Below are 21,012 nucleotides of genomic sequence, written 5' to 3' on the forward strand. Positions count from 1 at the left end.
TCCACCCGCACATCTTTATAACATCCATCAATTCCTCGTCATCCCCCCATCTTTCTGTCATCCCTCCCTCCATCCATTCACCCACCCATCCCCTCCCCTCCCCTCCCCTCACCGTCGCTGTGATGCGGGGCCCGTGCAGCTGAGCGTGCAGTATGGCGTCGTTGACGTGGTTGCGGACCGCTAACAGAGCCAGCTCCATGCTGTTGTGGCCGCTGCTCGTCGCCAGAGTGGCCGCTAACCGCTGGAGCAATACCACCAAACTCCCCCAGGGGGCGCCTAGCTCCGACACACCCACCTGCAGAGAGAGCGAGAGAATGGAGGGGAAACGAGGGGAGTAATGAGAATAGGGGGGGGGGGGGGGGGGGGGGGGGGGGTGACAGATGGGGAAACAAGGAGGGAGAAAGTGCTATTGCTAGTGCAATAGTAATAAGTTTTTCTCAAAATTAAGACCACATTTCCCATAAACCCTGTTGCTTCCAGTCACTAAGAGGATGACGCCACTCGTCCCCCCTCTGCCCCCCTGGTGTCGCCCCATGTGGGATTGTTTTCTCTTTGGTTTTACTGAAGTGGATTTGAAGTGACTTTCCCATCAGCCTTTCATTCCTTCCACCATCTGCCCTCTTCCTGTTTTGTGCCGTAAAGCGATCCAACACATTTCGATCGGCACCGGTGGCACACAATGCAAAACGCAGCGTAGAGGCCGGTAGAGACTGCCAATCTCCTTGGCGATGGTCTAAAAATGAATGTGGCGATGATTTATTGATGTAAAAACGCTGCATAGCACCTTTAACTGTGATGCATCAACACCGCGTCTTCATGGGTAGATGTGATAAAGCCCTGACTGTCAGCGATAAAAAAGATTGGAGTAATACTACCGATTTGTTACAAGCCTCCACCAGACAGCCTGTCGCACAGATGGAGACAAATATTCCCAAGCCTCCCATGCAAATAAAACTCCAAATTGTATCTGCAATCACCCACCACAGTATCTCATGTGTCTATTAAGGAAGTGGCTTACACTGGGAGGGGTTATGAGCAATTGTGGCTGACAGCTGCATACACAAACGGAAAGACTAACATCACACTTTTGTTTAGAGGAATTTCCACAAAAATAAACTTAAGATCTACTTTGGAGGCTTTGGGAAGTATGAGGTAAGTTAATATCAATATAAAGTTTCTGATGAGGCAATGGACAGATGATTTACACACACACACACTTACCAGACAGCCTCTCATGACGTTAACACATAGTCCGGTGCAGGGCCGTATCAGTGTGAGCCCCCTACAATGGGAACAGTACTGCATCCTCACTAAGCCCCGCCCACACTCTCTGGATAGCCCCGCCTTCTCGGTCGCATTCACAACCTCCCCAGCCAATCCCAGCAGCCGGCTCAGCGCTCGGCCCGCCCCCAGCGCACGGGATAGGCCGCCGACCAGGAGGCGGGGGTGAGGCCCGAACGGACTCACATCCTGCCGCGTCATCCGCAGGCAGTCGTCGCGATTGGTGGAGGGCGAGGGAGAGGGAGGGGCCTGGGGCGATGTATGGCCAATGCCAGGGTTGAGCAGGCGGCGGTAGACCAATGGGAAGAGGTCATTGTAGAAACGGCGCACGGCGTGGTCCAGTGAGGAATTGGAGTCTCCGGAGAGGTGGAGTTCGATGTCGCTGAACAGCCGAGACACCAGGGGGCGACAGTCTGAGGACAGAGCGGCGTAGGCGCTGTCGAACAGGGTGCTGGTCAGGTTAGACGTGAAGGACACGAGCGACTCGAAGGTCTCTGGAGAGAGAGGGAGGAAGGGAAGACAGAGAGAGGGAGGAGGAGAAATGTGAATATAACCAGAGGAAATAAACAAAATGTTAACAAGCAAGTGCGGCTACAAGGTAGCTAGCTTTCGCGCTAGTCGGCCTAGCCTTCATCTACCCAGCCAAGCACAAGTTCAAGTTCAAGCTAGCATACCGCTAGCATACCAGGCATGTCACCAAGTCACCTGAAACATTTGGGAGTATCTCACACATCTCCCACATTCCCAGAGAACAGTGAATACCTCTTGGATTTCTTTAACACTGTCGGTGTGTTTTTAAAGACGAGATGAAATGAAAAATGCCTTTTTAACCCTTTTAGATCACATCCCCGGTCATACTGTGCACCTATTTAACAATATATGCCAAAAAAAATACCAAAAATGAATTTCATTGTATTCTTATATCAAAATTCAATCATGTTTTCTTCCTGTAAAACAAAATATGCCGTGTGCTTACATAAGCATGCCCGTAACTAATTTCAACCAATAATATCATGACATCCGCCCATCAATCAATCTTCAACTTTTAGCGCACAGAGCTAAGAGGCTAAGATTCATTAGTTAGCTAGCTAGCAACAGCATGGTACTTCGGTGTGTCTTCGGGTGTTATGACACGCCCACTTTTCAACGTTCAAATCAAATTCCTCCCAACGTTATGTCCCGCCTGTCTTTCCTGTTTCACTCGGAAATACGTCACGATACGGAAGTTAGATACTCTCGAAATGCCGTTTCATCTCGACTTTAAGCATTTCCTCAAGTTAAATTTGACAGCAGTTACATAAAGTCAGTGTTTGTTAGGTCAAATGATCATCATAAAATGGATAGTTGCAATCCTCAATTTTGATTGGCTGAGTCACATTCAAAGCCAGAGTAAACTACCTGATAAACAAACACAGCATAACATTTAATCTAAATATGAATGTATAATAATATATAAACACACCTGTGTTTGTGAATGCACTCGAAAATCACCACTCACACGGTCACGTATGACTTAGCAGCCATTTTGTTTAGCTACTGTTCAAGAACTATACTTCTTGGTGGAAGAATAGACTGACATTTATTTTTGACTTCATACTCCATCCATTTCATGTCATGCCTAACACCATATGTTCTAAAATCACTGTAAAAACTGCTTGTAACTTGTTGCTTAAATTTAGATGACGGTGACAGGAGTTTAGTACACTTGGGATGTCTGGCATGCCGTTCAGTTCCCACTGTTGAAGCGCTCACTAGTCGGCATCTGGCTTAATGTCCCAAACTTTCAACACCTGGCTACTGGGACAGCTTCAAAGTCTGTTCCTCCACTACTGAAGCTTTGCGTTTCAGCATTCAGTCCCAGCAGTTCACTCTTTCCAGCCTCATCCATCCTCAAATCACATCCATTCTCTTGCAATATAAGATTAGCTCTTTACTCTGATTATGCATATGACAGTAATGCAATAGGCACGAGGAGGAGCAGAAAATACTCATAAGCAACAACCTTAAGGGTTTTATGGATTTTATACAATGGTTACCTATGCTGGTGTACTAACTGAAACGGTTCCTTCAAAGTGGAGTACATACTAAACAATAAAAACCAGGGGACAATGAGAAAGATCCTTGTTTTTCACAAGAGTTGACATATCAACCAGTAACAAATGACTCCTTGTGCTTTATGGGAGTTAACAGCACAGTTGGAACACATCTTTGACCAATCACGTTGCTTGGATGAAAGTAGCGTTGTATAAGATTTATTAAAGGGCATGGGGGAGTGTTACACACACTCTGTCTTACTGACCTTGGGCTGACATCGGCCCGCTGCATGCGAGCCAAAATAGCTCACAACTTAATTCATCCCAGCGCTCATTTTCACTACCCTGTTATCTATAGTCAGGTGATAATGAGAGGCCCAATCTCATGATCCACTGTGTTTCCTATGTCCGTCAGTGTCTAATAAAGTGGACTGCACCCTCCCCCTAAGAGAGTGTGTGTGTGTGTCTGTGTGTCTATGTGTTGGGTCTATGTGTGTGTGTGTGTGTGTGTGTGTACAGGTTTGAAAGCAGCCAACTATAAAGGGTGATGTCAATCTGATGGCATTCTGACAGACAGAGGACAGACAACAACTGAGAGAGAGAGAGCGAGAGAGAGAGAGGGAGAGAGAGAACGAGAGAGAGAGAGAATGAGAGAGAGAGAGAGAGAGAACGAGAGAGAGAGAGAGAGAGAGAGAGAGAGAGAGAGAGGATTAAACCTGATCCCAACTGTTGTCTTTGAGATGCCTGTCTGTCTCTGACTTTCACCAAGTCACTTGGTCAGTCAATATGTGTGTGTGTGTGTGTGTGTGTGTGTGTGTGTGTGTAACAGCCTGTCTTACAGTAACAGCTCAGTGTATTCCACTGTCACAGCTGCAGCCACCTGACTCTCCGAGTGACAGCGATTTATGAAATAATTCACAAATGCATAAGGAAAACCAAGAGTGACATTTCAGCTGGAAACTAGACAGCAGTCTTACTGAGTCTTCACTTTGTTTACATTCTATACATGCACACACATTTTCACCCAAATAGAGGGTGAAGTCCAGCCAAGGTGGGTGCAGCGAAAAGGGTGAGGGATGTGGGGGTGCTGGGGGGGGGGGGTGAAGAGTTCAGGGGGGAGGAGTGTGTGTGAGAAAGGTGAAGAGGGCCTGGGACGTGATGAGGGAGGGAGAGGGGGTTCACTTGTCCAAACCAATGAGTGAGGATTTCATGCTTCTGTGTGTGGTGTGTGTGTGTGTGTGTGTGTGTGTGCCCATGCCCTATAGCAACCCAAACACAGGCGGCATCGAGTGACATGGCAAAGATTATACTCTGGGGTCATGTGATTATGTCTTCACCCTCTGTGATTGGACGACAGCTGTGGCGAAGTGGGGAGAGGGCGAAAGGGTCTTACAGAACCAGAACACACACACACGCACATGCAAGCATGCCAACACTCTCATACACACACACACACACACACACAGAGTAATCCACAGGGTGTAAATAGAGCCTGTTTGACTACAGCCGCTCTGGGCATGTCTCAGTCTCTCTAGTGGGCTTTAATCACTGTGGTTTGGAGAGAGCTTTGAGACTTGGATCAGCTGTTAAAGAATATTAGTATTGTGAAAATTCATATCATTCCTTTCATGTCAAAATAATATAGTTTAACCTCATTAAAATTCAATTAAATATGCTTAATGCTAAACCGTCTCCTACAACTTGTGGCAGTTTTTGGCCAAAGGGTGTTTTCAATGAATGAAATCCATTAATTCATTCCTGATAACTACCGACTGAAACTGAGCCTAAGTAACTCAGACCAAGAGGAGGAGATGGAGAGAGGGAGAGAGAGAGAGAGGGAGAGAGAGAGAGAGAGAGAGAGAGAGAGAGAGAGAGAGAGAGAGAGAGGGACATGTTTGCCATGTCTGCCTGCCATGTTTCATCAACTCTACCTCTCTCATAGTCTGCACACTGAGCAAAGACGCACACACACACACACACACACACACACACACACACACACACATTCATGCACGCAAACACACACATACTCACACCCAAGCGCTCCCACACTCACACTCACACACACACACACACACACACACACACATTGCTCACACAGGCTGCTGGTGAATAGCGTTGAGAGACAAGTGGACAAGCAGAGTATTCTTCCTCCTATTCAGAGCAGCCCGTTAGAGACCGGCTGTTGCCCACGGCAACAACACTTTGCCGCGGATACGTACTGAATGTAAACATTCTCCGTCCCTCGCTCTCTCATTGGTCAAGAACAAAACCTGATTATCGGCCAGACAGAGACAGACAGACACAGAAAGAGAGTGGAGAGTTGTAACAAAGTTTTCCGCTGCTCCCTCTGAGAGTTTGCTCTCTCAAAGACTCAATCGAACATCAGTTGTTTGTTTGGCTAGCCACTGTGGCGCCTCACAAAATCAACTGGCCCCACACCGCCACGCTGACACCAGCTAGCAATTTCATGAGGAACGCACAAAGCCAGAGTGATAGATGCAGCTAGCGCTAGACAGATACGTTGGAACACCAAATTTAACTGATTTTCATTTGCATTTGTGAATCGCCCTGATACTGGCACCAGCTGCTATCCAGAGATGTTATTGGTGCTTGTAAATCATAATAAATCCATGAGGAAAATTGTTAATGTAGCATAGCTGAAGTAGAAGCAAGAGTTTTGCTATTCAAACGGGAGGAAATAAAGAGCTGAATTTGCCTGAGGGATAAAAGGAAGCATCTTTTTCTACAGTGCTATCATAATAAAAGTCTTCCATCCTTTTCAAAAGAATGAAACCATATTGTTATGCATGCTACATTAACCCTGTCTACACTAATATTTTTGGGGAGATAGTTTCTAAAGAACATACCATCAGCCTTCCTGGCATCTACCTGTGCACTGCTCCCCTTCCACGCTTTCTACTATACTTGCTAAACAAAGGAAGAAATTGCATATTTTTCCGTTCCTCCGATATGTTTTCCTCTGCAGAAAAAGTATGGAAAGAACGAATGACTGCATGTACTGTATTCTCTACGCCCCGTCCTCTCTCCCATGCCCCCCTGCCCTCCATCACTCCATCACCTCCCCTCGCCTCTCCCTCACCCTGGTAAGCCTTGGCGTGTCCGGCGATCAGGTATTTGAGCTCGAAGCTGTAGGAGCGCATCTTCTGCTGCGTCTCGCTGCGGACGGCCGCCATGTAGCTGTCCTCCATCTTGCTGGTGCAGCAGCTGGGCCCGGGGTGGACACACACTCTGAGAGACTCACCTGAGAGAGAGAGAGAGAGGGAGAGGGAGAGAGAGAGAGAGAGAGAGAGAGAGAGAGTAAGAGATCAGTGCTTAAACACGCAGTAAAGAAAGAGAACAGTATAAAATGTATCTTCAGACTCACTCAGGCATATTACTGCAGTTCCATTGACATTTTCAGTCATTGAGGCTAAATCCCACCCACCATCATAATTAGACCACCAAAACTGTGAGAAAGTTTATACGGGTGTCCATTAACATTCACTCTGAATTGTTCTGCAACAAAAAAAAAAAAAAAAAAACTTGGCCAGGGTTTTTCCTGCCTATTAAACTTTTAGGAGGCCCACCGAAGTAGTTTGTCTCTGATCATTTCTAGGAAATGTGACATAATTCGATACGTTTTATATTTTTCTAGCATAAGGCCTCTGAATGAATTCCATGAATACGTTTCACAATGATAAATAAGAACTATTCAATTCAATTCATAAGAACGACATGTTGGTGGCTGTAAGCTTGATGATCTTAACATGCTGTTCCCCACCCATTACCACCTAAACCTCTGTAAAAGCAGGAGAAACACTGTTAACTGTGTCAGTTAAACCATTTAAGAATCTTTGACGACATTGTTTTGACGTATAAACATGAAGAGTGCAAGACTTTATGACTTTACAAAAATAATACTACGCTGGGCCGGTCGGGGACCAGACATGATGACATGCACAGTGGGCGAGACTTCACCACTCAATAAAAGTTTGTGTGTGTGTGTGTGTGTGTGTGGTGCAGGGCAGTCTGACATTAGCAGACTGCTGTAAGCCAAGCTGGCAAGCAGCTGACTGAGATCAAGGGTGTGTGTGTGTGTGTGTGCAAAATAAAGACAGACAGAGAGAGAGAGAGAGAGAGAGAGAGAGAGAAATGAGACCAGACAAAGAAAGAGAGAGGACTGTAGGGACCATTCCACCATGTCTGAACTGACACATTAAAATACCATGACAAGGACTGATACTGCAGAAACACACACACACACACACACACACACACACACACACACTTGCACACATACACACCTGTGTCAAACAGTTCTGGCTAATCATTTTAACTTGGTTGACAGGGAAGGACATGTCTGAGATACATGGTATACGTCCTATGCATTGGAGCAGCAGGGTGGCGTACTGAGCAGGGAGACCATCCTTCAACCGGACGACCTGTCAAACCCCATGTAGGCCAGAATCCTCCCTGCTGAAGTGTCCTCGAGCAAGACACTGAACCCTACCAGCTCCAGGACTGACCCTGACCTCTGACCTCCCTGTGGAGGAGGGCAAGAGAAAAGAGAATTTTCTGACTATCACATTATTATTATTATTGCTGAGGAAGTGGGTATACATTCAGCCTCAATACATATACAGGAGAAAATAATGTGAATCCCCCATACCAAAGGGTTCTGCTGGTTCTGGTACAAGGTGTAATTTCATTCACTTCTCCCTAAGAGGAACTGGGCAAATTGTAATCACTGTTAACCAGAGGTGTGACCAAGTCAACTTTGCTTGAGTCCCAGGTCAGTCTCAAGTCTTGAGGCACAAATCTCAAGTCAAGTCCAAAGTCTGAATGCAGAACAGCAAGTCAAGTCAGAACAAATCAAGACTCTGAAAGAAAACTAAATATCTAGGACTTTTCAATGCAATATGGTTTTAATAGGATAAAAACTTGGTAAGAGCATCAGGAGTTTGATTTCTATAATCAGTTTCAACTTCAATAAATTCAATCATTCCATACAAATTCAGAAAATAGAATTTAAATTCAGTCTGCTGGAACAAATCTCATCACTTTCAATCCAAGTCATTATACAAACACAAGATCTCAAGTCAAGACTTTAGAAACCTTTCCAAGTCATCAAAGTACAAGTCAAAGTCGAGTCCCAAGTCACCAGAACCCAAGTCAAGTCAAGTCTCAAGTCTTCTCTTCATGCATCAAGTCAAGTCTCAAGCAATTAAAATTGTAACTTGATTCTGACTCGAGTCCAAGTCATGTGACTTGCGTCCCCACCTCTGCCGCTAACTAACAACTCTGAAAGATCAGCATCATGCCATGATGTCATTCTTCCCTTATAGGAGCACCTTCTTCAAAGAAGACAATGCCCCAGTCAACCAGGCGTGACTGGCAGGACAGAGATGTCACACCGAGACGCTCTCATCAGCCACACACGATCTCAAACGAGCATTTATAGAAGACCCTGAAGCAGCATCACTAACACCAGCACTCAGGGCTAAGTGTGCTTTCCAGAGATCTATATTTGTGTTCAGGACTATCTGGGTTATTTTTCAACTGAAATAGCCTCTCCCCATGCAGTGTTGGCCTGCAGGGCACTGGGATGATCCCTTCCATTTGGTATCTGGCCCTGCATTTCTAAAGCTATGGTTCTAGACCCTACAGGAACAAAGTCTGTTTCTGTTTGGGTCCACATGTACCACTAAGTACAAAACTGTTGTAATAATCCCAAGTCCCAGAGCAGGAATTTGATTTAGACCTGCATTCCCATCAAGGGATGGGTTCCATCATTCAGTCATGTCAGGAGGTGAATGGAAAATACAAATAGTAACTGTATTAAAACGCTTTCAACACAAGGTAAACTAATTCAGTTTAATCAGAATCAAGTGAATCAACCCAAGCCCTAATGGAAAATGGAAATACTTACAAACTAACTTACAACAGCAATGCACTTATAACATTAAAGGGTTTAAGAGGCAAGGATTTAACCCCATATCACCCCTAATGACATTTTTTTTTTGTCTATTTTTGTCTGCTAGGGCATCACTGTAATATTCATATAGGGACTTATAGTGTGTCTGTGATGCTCAATAGTGAGTTTATAGTGACATTATGGTATTTTTAGCTTCTATTGTATCACTTTAATATTTCTATAATATTATTATAGGGACTTATAGTGTGTCTGTGATGCTCAATAGTGAGTTTATAGTGACCATACAATACATTATGGTATTTTTAGCTCCTATGGTATTCCTAAAGTATTCCTAAAGGGACTGACCTGTTGCCGGTCTGTCCGGTACCAGCTCTACCGGGCCTATTTGGCGCATCATGTAGGCCGTCTTCACCTCATGACAGCTGTCAGCATCGGCCGATCTACAGCCAGCCTCCGGTAGAAAAACCCAATAAAACAAAATCACCCAAAACAAGTCCGCGTTTGGTAAGGCTGGACGGAACATCGCACCATCTCAGTCAGAAGTAAGAGAGAGTCAGAGCGAGAGAGAGAGAGAGAGAGAGAGAGAGAGAGAGAGAGAGAGAGAGAGAGAGAGAGAGAGAGAGAGAGAGAGAGAGAGAGAGAGAGAGAGAGAGAGAGTGAGAGTCTAGGGGGGTCTAGTGGTTAATAAGGTTTCCAAAAAGTCCCAGGGTACACTGTCACCAGATCCTGTCCCGAAAACTTTATCTGCAGCCTGCCGCCGGTCCTGTACTCTACTTTGTTTGTGCTCCGGGGATCTCTCTCTCTCTCTGTCTCTCTCTCTCTCCCTCTCTCTCTCTCCCTGTCTCTCTGTCTGCCTCTCTCTCTCTCTCTCTCTCTCTCTCTCTCAGCTCACTTCAATTAAATTACTTTATTGCCAATCCCAAAGCGCAAAAATGAAAATTTCCAAACACCAAAAAACACTTTTTACATTCAAACTATACTAAGATCATTGTTTTTCGTTTTTTTATTTATTTTTTTTTTTTTTTTGGTTTTTCTGAAAATATATACTATAGCCTACAGTAGTGCATTATCACCAATATTTATAATGGCGTTGTAGAATAGCCTTCTCTCTCTCTCTCTCTCTCCCTCTCTCTCTCTCTCTCTCACACACACACACACACACACACACACACACACACACACACACACACACACACACACACACACAACAGCAGCAGCAGCTCAGCGGCTTAAAACTAGAAGGGTGCAGACCTCCGCCAAGGTTCGTGCTATTAGTGCTTGTTCGTGAGTCGGATCCGGATCCACTCCAAAATTTAATGGGTTCTTCCTTGGCCCATGCTACACCCTTCCACGAAGTTTCATGAAAATTGGGCCAGCAGTTTTTCCGTAATCCTGCTAACAGACAAACAAACAAACGGAACCGAAAACATAACCTCCTTGGCGGAGGTAACAAGTGTGCACAAAGGTACATCCAAAGTCATATTCCTCAGACTTCCCTGATTCTGAATCCCTTTGAATGAGTGGATCACATTGAGTCAGGATTGAATGATGGAGCACGGGCTCCCCCTGCTGGTCATACAGGGGACGATGCCGAGTTATCTAGCAACTCCTCTAATAAAAATGACGATGATATTCCTCTAATACTCCCATAAGTATGCTATATGGACTTAAACAATCGATGTGAGTTTGTAACAAATGGTGCATAGTATCCTTCTACACGTATTAGACTATAGGATTACTATTGTTCGGTTTTCGTAATCGGGTTAATTTGACTGACTAAATGCAATTAGGTAAAGTCAGCTAATTGTGGCGAAAGTGATGAAATCAGTTTGAAACTTGCTGAATAAATCGAACACGAGCATAAAAAAGTTGGCTTGTTGCAGGTGTTACTTACGTTACTTTGTTCACAGCAATTATGAAATTAAAAGTGCGGACAGGATACACACATTGGGCTCTCGCATTTACCGAAACACTCGATGTAATTAACGGTGGTCTTGTTTTGTTTCCCTGCGGCCCTCCTGGGCACCATACCATACAAAAACAACACAACCTTGCAAAACACTTGCCCCGTGTGAGGCTCGAACTCACGACCTTCAGATTATGAGACTGACGCGCTGCCTACTGCGCCAACGAGGCTCTGAAAACAACTTGGTAGACGCTGACATTTTAAATGGAAATAGCATGTTTGTTCAATGATTTGTTTATGAAATGACTTACCTACTTCAAATTCCCAGGCTGACTTGACCGCTTCTGTTTTGGCTGGAAGTCAGTGAGAGTGTCTCACATTTGGTCCAGTTTCTTGTTTTCTTTCAGCGCAAGGCTTGTGTATGTGGTTCAGACAAACAGCGTAATGTTTAAGGTCTTAGTAAGCTGCTGATAGCGTTATGAGACCCTCACATTTGTTTTAGTTGGTAGAAAAAATTGCAAGTGTTCCTGTTTTGGGCATGCGTGAAATTGTGATGTGACTACTAAATATTCATGAAGGATTTGCATAAATTAACTACTGTATGTATTAGCTAGCTATTCTGCTAACTGACAATTATTTTATTTATATAATATTTTACACAGTTGTATGTTGAGACAAGGGCCTCAGCTTGATAGGTGCTGCATTCAAGTCATATGGAAAAGATGGTAGATATGGGCTTCCCATTTGACCTCATCTTTCAGGCGCAAATACCAAGGAGGTTCCTTAACTTCACGTCACCAACATAACCCGTATTCAAGTGTAGTGAATGATACATACGTGGGGATCAACATATGTAAAAATAAAACAGAACGCTAGTATGAATTTCAATTCTATTCTATTGTAAGAGTTTAGAGGAATTTGATACGTGGTTGCATTTATCTCTAAATGGTCGTGTGCTGCTGTCAAAAACAGATGGTTTGGCAAGATCTGCTATGGATTTTTATTAGGCTTTTATTGGGCTCTATGGATTGCATTGTCGGTCGGTGGTCGGTTGTTCTGCTCGCATGGGTGAAAGTGTGCCGCAGGCAGTTAGATTGCAGTCTCTTAACAGAGAGACCCGAGTTCGATTCCCGGCCGGAACGCTTCCACAAAATTCAACGTCGTGGGGTTGTTCAACTTCAGTCTTGTTCATATGTGGGTGATATTGCAACATTTTGTATGCTGTCAGACATGACTTCATGTGTATCACCCACACAGTGCGTTTATGTCAAGTGAGGGGAAAAAATGCGTAGTACAGAAAATGTCAAAAACGGCGTCTTGACGGCTTCAAACGAGGCTTCCTACGGTTATTCCCAAAGCTCTTGAACACAACATGAGCCCTCTTTGTTGCTGCGGCCCCTTTAATTCCAGTCTCCCGCGTTCCAATTTAAGCGGAAATGGAAAGCTTTCTTTTCTCTATTTAAGCGCGCCAACAAAGCCAAGGGGAGACTTATCTGTCCCTCATTCACTGCACGCTAGTCCAACTATTTTGTCCCCCTCTGCCGTACGCTAGCCAACTAATAAAATGCCAGAGGAAACGTCAACTGCTTCAAGTTCTGGAAGGTAAGATACACTTGTAATTTGTGACTGGAATCACTAGAACTGTAGCTAGAAATATCTGACGAGCAGCACAGCTAGCTAGCCTCTGGCTAGATAAAGCGGCTAACGTTAGCAACATTGCTTGGTTATGTTGGCTTAACGTTACTAACTAACTAGGTTAGGCTAACGTGCAGCTAACAACTGTTATTATTAAAGTATCCGAATGGCTGGTGATGCTAATGTCGCCAACTGTATTATACACAACCCCTGCTTTTATGCTAGCTGGCTAACTACCTTAGATTGCTAACTACTGTAATGTATAATTAAAGGCGAACGTAAACTAGGTGAGTCAACAGTAAAAGTTCAGTTTCTAACTAACTTGTTTGTGCTGTTAACTTTATGCCTGAAAGTAAAGCCTGGTGTCTAGGTACTGAGTAAGTAAGTTGTATCTTCCTTGACTATTTTCAGTATGGAAGAGAAGCCGTGCTCATCAACAGCTGCTGGAGACAGGTGAGTATCAGTACTGTTCCTTGTGTGGGACGTGATGGTATGCGCCTCTGCTCGCCTTGGACTAACTCTCAATCCATAAACCCTGCTACGCCCGGCCGAATAATTGTGGTAGGTGTTGAAAAATGAAGGCATGTGCCCTGGTATTGTTTGTGTTCTGCAGCTCTGTTGACGTTATGGAGGAGGCAAAGAAACTGATCGGCTCAGGGAACCGGCATCTGGTGATGGGCGATGTGGTTTCTGCTGTCAACGTCTTCCAGGAGGCTTGTGGAATCCTGTGAGTACTGGTGGAGAAAGAGCTGACATTGATTCAGCTATGAGAGGAGGAGACTTAAATATGTTCAGCCACTTACTGTAATGTTGATGTAAATATTGATGCTTATAGATAAAAATGCTCATGCTCATTGAGTGGATGTGTAATGTTGGATACATTTTCTGAAGTTGTTATATAAATTTGTTGTTTATATGTTTGAAATGGTTATGCTGTAGTGAGGGGTTTCCTTCTGTAGTTTTTTCCTACTTGTATTTAAGAGAATGAGAAAATCATATTTAAACGGACACTATGCCGCTTTTTTTGTCTTAATGTCTACCAGGGCGGCAAGGTATGGGGACACTGCAGATGAGTGTGGTGAGGCCTTCTTCCTGTGTGGGAAGTCCCTGCTGGAGCTTGCCAGGTTGGTTAACTACACTCACTCCCTCAACAATCCTACTGGTAATCCTTACTAATGGTTCTTTAAATGTTATACCTACTGCTGGAAAATGAGCAACAAGTGTGAACGGAGTGGAAATGGTTTCAAGCCCCCATGGCAGCAAGCATCTGCCCTGCTGAAGTGGCCTGTTCTCTGACACTGAATCCCTACCAGATCCACGGGTGTTGATCTGTAGCTGACTCTGACCTCCCTGTGGAGGGGGACAAGAGAAGAGAATTTCCCCACAGGCATCAAAGTATTACATTAAGCAGGATGGTTTTGAAATAAGACACTGATACTTGATTGAAGTCTGGCACCTGTAGCTTCATGTTTGCCATAGTTGGCTAGTCGGCCTCACTTTTTGCACGTACATTTTCGTTTTTTCGTTTTTTTCCCTTCAGTGTGGTATTTTCCGGATGTAAAGTCCCTTAAATTTAACCTCCTTTCAACCCTCTGACAATGCTCTTTAATGGCTGTGACTTTGGTAAAACGTAAGATGTACATAATGGTTGTTCTCCATCATCCCTATGAGGCCCTGCAGTCCAAATCTTTCTATTGACCTTTTATCATAAATGTTATGGAAACATCAGCCCTGTTAATATAGTCACACTTGGTCTCCAGTTTTTGGATATTGTCCCTTTTTTCTTTGCCTAGAGCCTGTGTGTGTGTGTGTGTGTGTGTGTGTGTGTGCATTTTTGTTTTTTTCCTGTGCTGTATCCCTGTTTATTTTGGTTGACCTGGTGGCATTCCTCTCGTGTTTTTGTTAGGATGGAGAACACTGTTCTTGGTAACGCTCTGGAGGGAGTCCCCGAAGAGTCGGAAGAAGAGGAGAAACCTGACAACCCCAACGTTGAGAGTGCTGACCATCTGGATGGTCAGTATCTTACTTTCAAGTATTGCCTATTGTTTTCACAAAGTATTGCTTTTACCTGACTAGGAAAGGGCAATGGGAGCTGTCTCAAATGGCAGTTACCATTCTGTTAGAAGTCTGAAAAAATGATCTCTACATTTAGGGACAACTTCTCACATTAAAATTGCGTGTAAGAATACAACTTTCTGTTAACACAATTCAGAGGAGTTGGAAGCTATCCGACTAATGGCATTCTTGAAATGCCCACCGTAGTACTGTTTTAAACAAACATCCACTGAGAAGTAATTTCCTCACATGCCTTGTCTGGTGTAGAGAAAACCAGGGATGATCTACGAAGGCAGGTGTATGATGCAATGGCTGAGCAGGAAAAGACTAGGGGGACAGCCTCCAAGATAGAGTCCAAAGATGGGGAGAACGGCACTGAAATGAAAAAGGAAAATGGTGTAGCTGAGTCCCCAGTCAAACATGCTCTGGGGAAACCTGAGACGGATGTGAATGGATCAGAGAAAGGTCCAGGCTCTCCTGTGAAGGGGGAAGAGACGCGTTCAGTCCAGGAGGCTACCGTGAATGGAGCTGAGAAGAGCCCAGGTTCTAATGTAAATGGTGTGGGGAAAGGTCCTACTGAGTCTCCTCAAAAGGAAACTGTGACAGAGAACAAGGTGACTGGTACTGAAGAAGAGAATGGAGGTGGGGCCGAGGCTAAGCCAGAAGAAGCAGGAGATGAGGAATCCAAGCCAGAGGCAGAACAGGATGCTGAGGAGGAAGAGGGCAGTACATCTTTGGATACAGAGCACTGTTTGGTTGGAGCACAAAGCTGGGGACTAAAGGGGAAATGGGTGTTTTTTTTTTTTTGTTTGTTTTTTATAGAAGAGGTGAAAAGGAACACGCACTAGAGCCACTGTATTAAAGGATAATTCTTATTTTCAAACTGGGCCTTATTTTCCCAAGTTTTGCCATCATGACGATTCATTATGTTCACAATTTCACCCCTACACTGTAGAACTTGATATAGCTTCAGTTCGCTGGGAGCACTGCTGTCCAATACACACAAACAGGGCCAATGATTGAACCCAAAAAGTGATTTTTAAAACTCATCCTTTCAGCGCAATAACACTTGCACTACATGACTTTTAAGTATCTGAAGAAGCAGCACAACTGGCTTTTGTTGCTTCAGCTCAGAAGTGTTCTTGATGTGTTTTACTCAGAATGCCCACATCATTTGTAGGCCTACTTATGAATTTAAATCAGCCATAAACTACCTACAGCAAATATTCTAGCTTTTCTATGTATTGGAGTGAATATAACTGATAATTTTGATATTCAACACCTCGGACTGCCTATTTTGGATTCCCTGCTATGATTACTAGTGTTAACGCGCTTCTAAATTTGTGACGCCCGGTGGGAGATGACAGACTGCAAAAAATTCCACATTCTGCTTGTAATTACCACTAGGAGGTTCACATGAATATTTTTTTCCCCAAAATATTTACAGAACATCAATATGCTTTGAACACAGTACTTGAGCAGTCTAGCTCATACTAGTTAAAATAGCATGTCTAATACCACAATATATGCTTCAGGCAATGTGTAATTGGATGTAGAATGGATTTGTGTGTATTGAACAGTAGCGCTTCTGGCGTACTGACGCTACGTCAAGCTGTACAGTGAAGTGATGAAATTTTGATCAGTCGGCATGATGGCAAAAACTAGGAAAATAAGGCCCAGCTTGAAAATAACTGGATTTATCCTTAACTGCACTTTAGGGGGAACTTTTTGTTCAGTTTGACATGCGTCTTGAATTTACCCTTAGCATCCAGTTACACTGGTAAATAACTGTCTTGCCCTGTGTAATTGTTCTCTTTTGGCTTCCTCAGAGGACGATGACGACGACGATGATGAGGATGGAGACGGAAATTCTGAAGATAAGGTGGGTTCCCACACATGGTAATTTCTCAGCTGTAAATTAATTACTTGGGAAGAGCTGATCCTTGACATATGCCTTTTCTCTCCTTACAGGAAGAGGAGGAAGTTGGGAACTTGCAGTTGGCATGGGAGATGCTGGAGGTAGCTAAAGTCATCTACAAAAGGTAAAGGCAACATTGCTAAGTGAAGACAATATTGGGGTAGAGGTCCATAGACATTTTTGGTAATTTGAAAGATGATACTTATTCTGCGAGCCAAAACCTGGTCACTTGTTAGTCTAAGCATAGACATTAGACAGCCAGAACGGCCCTGCTTGAAGATCTAAGGCTGCGCACTGGCTTATAGGGGGTTAAAAGATCTGCTTGGATAAAACAGACCAGTAAAATCTTTGAAAACATTGGTCCTAAACTTAACTGTTGTGCAAAACTTCTGTGAGCCAAGTTATCAGCAATGAGCACTGAGGCCTACTTGCTAATTTTGTAAGAACGTTCAGAAACCAGTCTCACGTCCTGGATGGCATTCAAGAATTCTTCCAGATTGTGTCTTCTTTTGAACTTTGACGGACATTCTGTTTTAGATTGTGTGTAGAAGTTCTGTATTAATAGTTGATCTCTCGCTGATTCCATACACGAAGAAAGGAGAACAAGGAAGATCAGCTGATGGCAGCCCAGACCTACCTGAAACTTGGAGAAGTCAGCGCTGAATCTGGTACGTTAATGTCCTGCTAAGCACGGTACACTGACATTGTTCTTGGACTAACTTGCTGATTATATGCAGGGATGGAAATTGGAAACTTAAGGCGGTAGTCAGAGCAGTTTGTTTGCTTTCTCAATTTGTCCACTTTGGTCGCCCACCATCTAATGCTTACTACTTATGTCTGTTGTCTTGATCTTGATCACGACTGTCTAATCTGACCAGCCTTTTTTTTTTTTTTTGTCCCTTTCCCCAGGTAACTATCCCCAGGCACTGGAAGACTTCCAGGAGTGCCTCGCCCTGCAGCTGAAGCACCTGCCTGCCCACAGCCGTCTGCTGGCTGAGAGCCACTACCACGTCGCCACTACCCTGTGCTACATGGATCAGTACAGCCAGGCCATCCAGCACTACAACAGCTCCATAAAGGTCATCGAGAACCGCCTGGGTAGGACTGTTTTTTTTTTTTTTTTTCCTCTAAAGACCCAGGTTTTCAGCACTGTCACCATGTTGGCCCTGGCTTGTGTAACATGCCTTTTCTTAAGTCCCACCTTGGTGTTGATAAAACTAAATAAGGTGACTGACAAAAGAGGTTGGGTGAAGGTGTGTTTAAGCTATTTAGATGACTTAAGTGATGCTTCATATTCTGAGCTCATTTGTTGTTGAATTCAGAGGTAATTGCTTGTATGCTCTAAATTTGATATGGCTTAAATTGTTATCAGACAACCGCTACTCGAGCATCTCTGCCCTCTCATGCCAGAAGATAATTCCTGTTTATTGGAAAAACTCTCACCACCATAAGTTAAACATCAACTATAAAGTGCTAGTCTTGCTTTTCATGTTATGATTGACTGTCTTGTTGTTTTCCCTGTCCTAATCCCATCCATTATGTGTGTAGCCATGCTGCAGGAGGTGATAGATGCAGCAGAGGGAGCAGGCGGGGCAGCAGAAGAGAGAGGTGAGATGGAGGAGCTGAAGCAGCTCCTGCCTGACATCAAGGAGAAGGTGGAGGATGCCAAGGAGAGCCAGAGAACAGCCAGCGCCGCCTCCCAGGCCATCCAGCAGACACTGGTGGGTACACCTGACGGCAAGAAACGGTATAAATAAGAGGTTGTGTTAAAGGGCAAAAATCTTTTTTTTTTTTTCTTAAATGCAAAGTGCTAACATGGCTTTTGAAGCTTACTAATGTTAAGAGTTGCTTACTAGTTTAAAAAAATCCACCTGGAAGTGACTTGAGTGCAATGACCAGATATACAGAAGGCAGTAAATTGATGCACCCTGTGCTCCTAATTGACCCTGACTAATCTCTTCCAGGGCGGGGCCTCTACCTCATCGGCATTCCCAGGTGAAAACGGGGGCCCTTCATCATCATCATCATCAGCAGCATTTGCAACAGCCAGTCAGGTAAGGACACTGTAGGTGTGAATGCAGTTACTCCTTCAACCTTGGGATTTATAAGCAGGTCATATTATATTTTTTTTCTTGCTAAACAACTGTCAGTTAACAAATGTGTGGTTTTTTTTTTTTTTTCAGTAACCCAAACAATCCTAATCACATTTTTGTCTACTGTTTCAGATCTCAGTAAGGCCGTCTGACAGTGCCTCGACTTCCAAAGCAGTCTCAGACATTTCCCACCTGGTCAGGAAAAAGGTGAGGCCTGGCCACCGACCCCCATCTCTAACCTGTCTTCTCTTCTCTCATAGCCTATCTCCAAAATCCTGTCTCTTCAACTAGACTTGCTGTCAGTTGGAAAACCACACATACTCTTGTGACAGATCTGATCTGTCTTATATCCTGTCTAAACACAGATGATTCTGATACTTAGATTTTTTTTTTTACTGAGCAAAATGAAAGCTCAGATCTGTTGGAGGAATCAATAAGATTGTGACCCTCGAGTCCATATTCGGGTCTATAATCATCTGCCCATGGTACATTGTGACTGACCTTGTACCGCCTCCCCAAAACACCCTCTTAATGTTGCATGGCCTGCTTGTTTGCTTGCTTTAGGCTCAGGGATAGCCCACATTTGGGGTTTCCCTGCAAATATGCTCATCGTAGCTATCAATCTTTTGCTGTTACGTTCTGGCTTGTGTGTGTGATCTGTGTGGTGCTGCTGAAGTGCAGTAGTGATGTTTGTAGTGGTCTGATAATTGTGTTGTGGTAGAGGCTGGTGCAAGAAATTGCGCTTTGACATTGGCCGATTATGTTCTGTGCATGATGAAATATTTTGCAGGTGACCTTGACATAACAGTAATTGGTGAGGACACACTTACGGAACAGATCCTTCATGTCAACATTTTTATATAAAGTCTTTTATCGAGGTCACCTACATTGAATACAATCATGTACAGAAGCTTTCAGCCAGCGTTATTTGTCTTTGTCCTGGTATTGTTTCTACACAGAGGAAACCAGAGGAGGAGAGCCCAGTAAAGGACGCTGATGCTAAGCAGGCCAAACAGGAAGCCACAGTTAATGGCAGCGGCAACTCCAGTGCCAGCAATGGAGTCCAGGAGAAAGAGACACAGGAGGCGAGTGATAGGCTTAACTGTTATGTACCGACAGGTTCACAGGGCGAGTGCTATAAGATTGTGCTCTGAATGGGATGATGTTATCCTACATTGGTGGGTTTAACAGTCTAAACTTGCAGTGACTTCCTTGAATATGGCTTCTGGTGGAGTTCAAATCGTGTCTTTTCCTTTTCCATCTGTGTCGGGAAGTTTTCCAGTGCGATACTGTGATTTGTTGCCTTAGCCCTCACAACTTTTGGAGTTGTAACATGTTCAAACAGGAGGCATAGGCTAAAATTTGATTAGCCATTTGGTACATTTTTGGAGGGCGCAGAGAGGTTTTCACCAACCTATTACAACTTCAGTGGTAAGAGCTCTTCCCAGTGCCTACAGGAGACAATCCAATAATTTGGAAATGGCCAGATGCCAAATGTTCAGTCTTGATGAGACTCAAGGGGATTGTAGGATTATGTTTTTTCCTAAATCGGGTACAACGCTAAATCCCAGGCAATATGCTTGCGTGGATTGTGCTAGTATGCCAAATTGGTCTCATGATGTTTTTCTTTGTCTCCTGTAGCCTGCCAAGCCGTCGGCCTCTGTGTCTTCAGCATGATGGGTCTTCTCACCTCCTTCCTGATCTTCAAACCAGCACAGCATGCCTGTCCAGCCCCTCTCCCCTTCAACACTTTTGTTTTTGTAAATAAGATCCATTTTCACAGATTTGTCTGTCCAGTTTTTGTATACTTGTAGTAAAAAAATAAAATAAAGGATATTTGCAGATGTCAAGTGTTGGTATCACTTAATTTTCTTTACTTTACGTTGTCATTTAGCTTTTGTCCAAAGCGACAGTACATTTTGTCAACAGTAGTGAAACCAACTGCATCAGTCTTCATCAGCTAAACCTTTTAATAGGAATAAGTAGCATTTGTTTTTTTTAAGAAGGGTAAGAAGATAGGTTAGTTCAAGAAGGGTCCAGGTGTAACCTGAAGAGATGTGTCTTTAGTCTCTGCCGAAAGATGGGCAGTGATTCGGCCGTTCTGACAGAAGGGGAGCTCATTCCACCATTGTGGCGCCAGGGATGAGAAGAGT

The 21,012-nt window shown here is 44.0% G+C and overlaps 1 protein-coding gene, 1 long non-coding RNA gene, 1 other non-coding gene and 1 pseudogene across 4 annotated transcripts; 1 reads left to right on the top strand and 3 right to left on the bottom strand.

Annotated features, from left to right (window-relative positions):
- LOC139925819 (glypican-5-like) overlaps positions 1–9,775 on the bottom strand; it is a 28,036-nt pseudogene extending 18,261 nt beyond the window's left edge.
- A 1,540-nt stretch (positions 9,776–11,315) lies between these two features.
- On the bottom strand, positions 11,316–11,388 carry trnam-cau (transfer RNA methionine (anticodon CAU)). Its single transcript has one exon. It is a non-coding gene; the product is annotated as a tRNA-Met (tRNA).
- A 1,235-nt stretch (positions 11,389–12,623) lies between these two features.
- Positions 12,624–20,709, top strand: nasp (nuclear autoantigenic sperm protein (histone-binding)). Of its 2 annotated transcripts, XM_078285846.1 has the most exons (14): positions 12,624–12,760; positions 13,205–13,246; positions 13,407–13,520; positions 13,837–13,917; positions 14,700–14,806; positions 16,678–16,730; positions 16,820–16,890; positions 17,361–17,434; positions 17,676–17,864; positions 18,315–18,487; positions 18,731–18,820; positions 18,992–19,066; positions 19,819–19,944; positions 20,501–20,709. In XM_078285846.1, the coding sequence occupies exons 1-14, from the start codon at positions 12,723–12,725 to the stop codon at positions 20,534–20,536; spliced, it is 1,269 nt and encodes a 422-aa protein (XP_078141972.1). In that variant the 5' UTR covers positions 12,624–12,722; the 3' UTR covers positions 20,537–20,709. The 2 variants fall into 2 exon arrangements, with proteins under 2 accessions (XP_078141972.1, XP_078141973.1); XM_078285847.1 differs by lacking the exon at positions 19,819–19,944.
- Positions 15,641–16,191, bottom strand: LOC139925832 (uncharacterized). The gene is made up of 2 exons (XR_011785284.2): positions 16,131–16,191; positions 15,641–15,805 (listed from the first exon to the last, which is right to left on the bottom strand). It is a non-coding gene; the product is annotated as an uncharacterized LOC139925832 (long non-coding RNA).
- Positions 20,710–21,012: the final 303 nt, after the last annotated feature.

Source organism: Centroberyx gerrardi, chromosome 9 (genome assembly GCF_048128805.1).
Source record: "Centroberyx gerrardi isolate f3 chromosome 9, fCenGer3.hap1.cur.20231027, whole genome shotgun sequence".
NCBI classification, from domain to species: Eukaryota; Metazoa; Chordata; class Actinopteri; order Beryciformes; family Berycidae; genus Centroberyx; species Centroberyx gerrardi.

Excerpts from the sequence above, each read along its gene's own strand:
- nasp (XM_078285846.1), top strand. The coding sequence starts at position 12,723 with ATGCCAGAGGAAACGTCAACTGCTTCAAGTTCTGGAAG. Across the intron at positions 17,435-17,675 it reads AGAAGTCAGCGCTGAATCTG|GTAACTATCCCCAGGCACTG; the intron begins GTACGTTAATGT and ends CCCTTTCCCCAG. Across the intron at positions 17,865-18,314 it reads GGTCATCGAGAACCGCCTGG|CCATGCTGCAGGAGGTGATA; the intron begins GTAGGACTGTTT and ends TTATGTGTGTAG.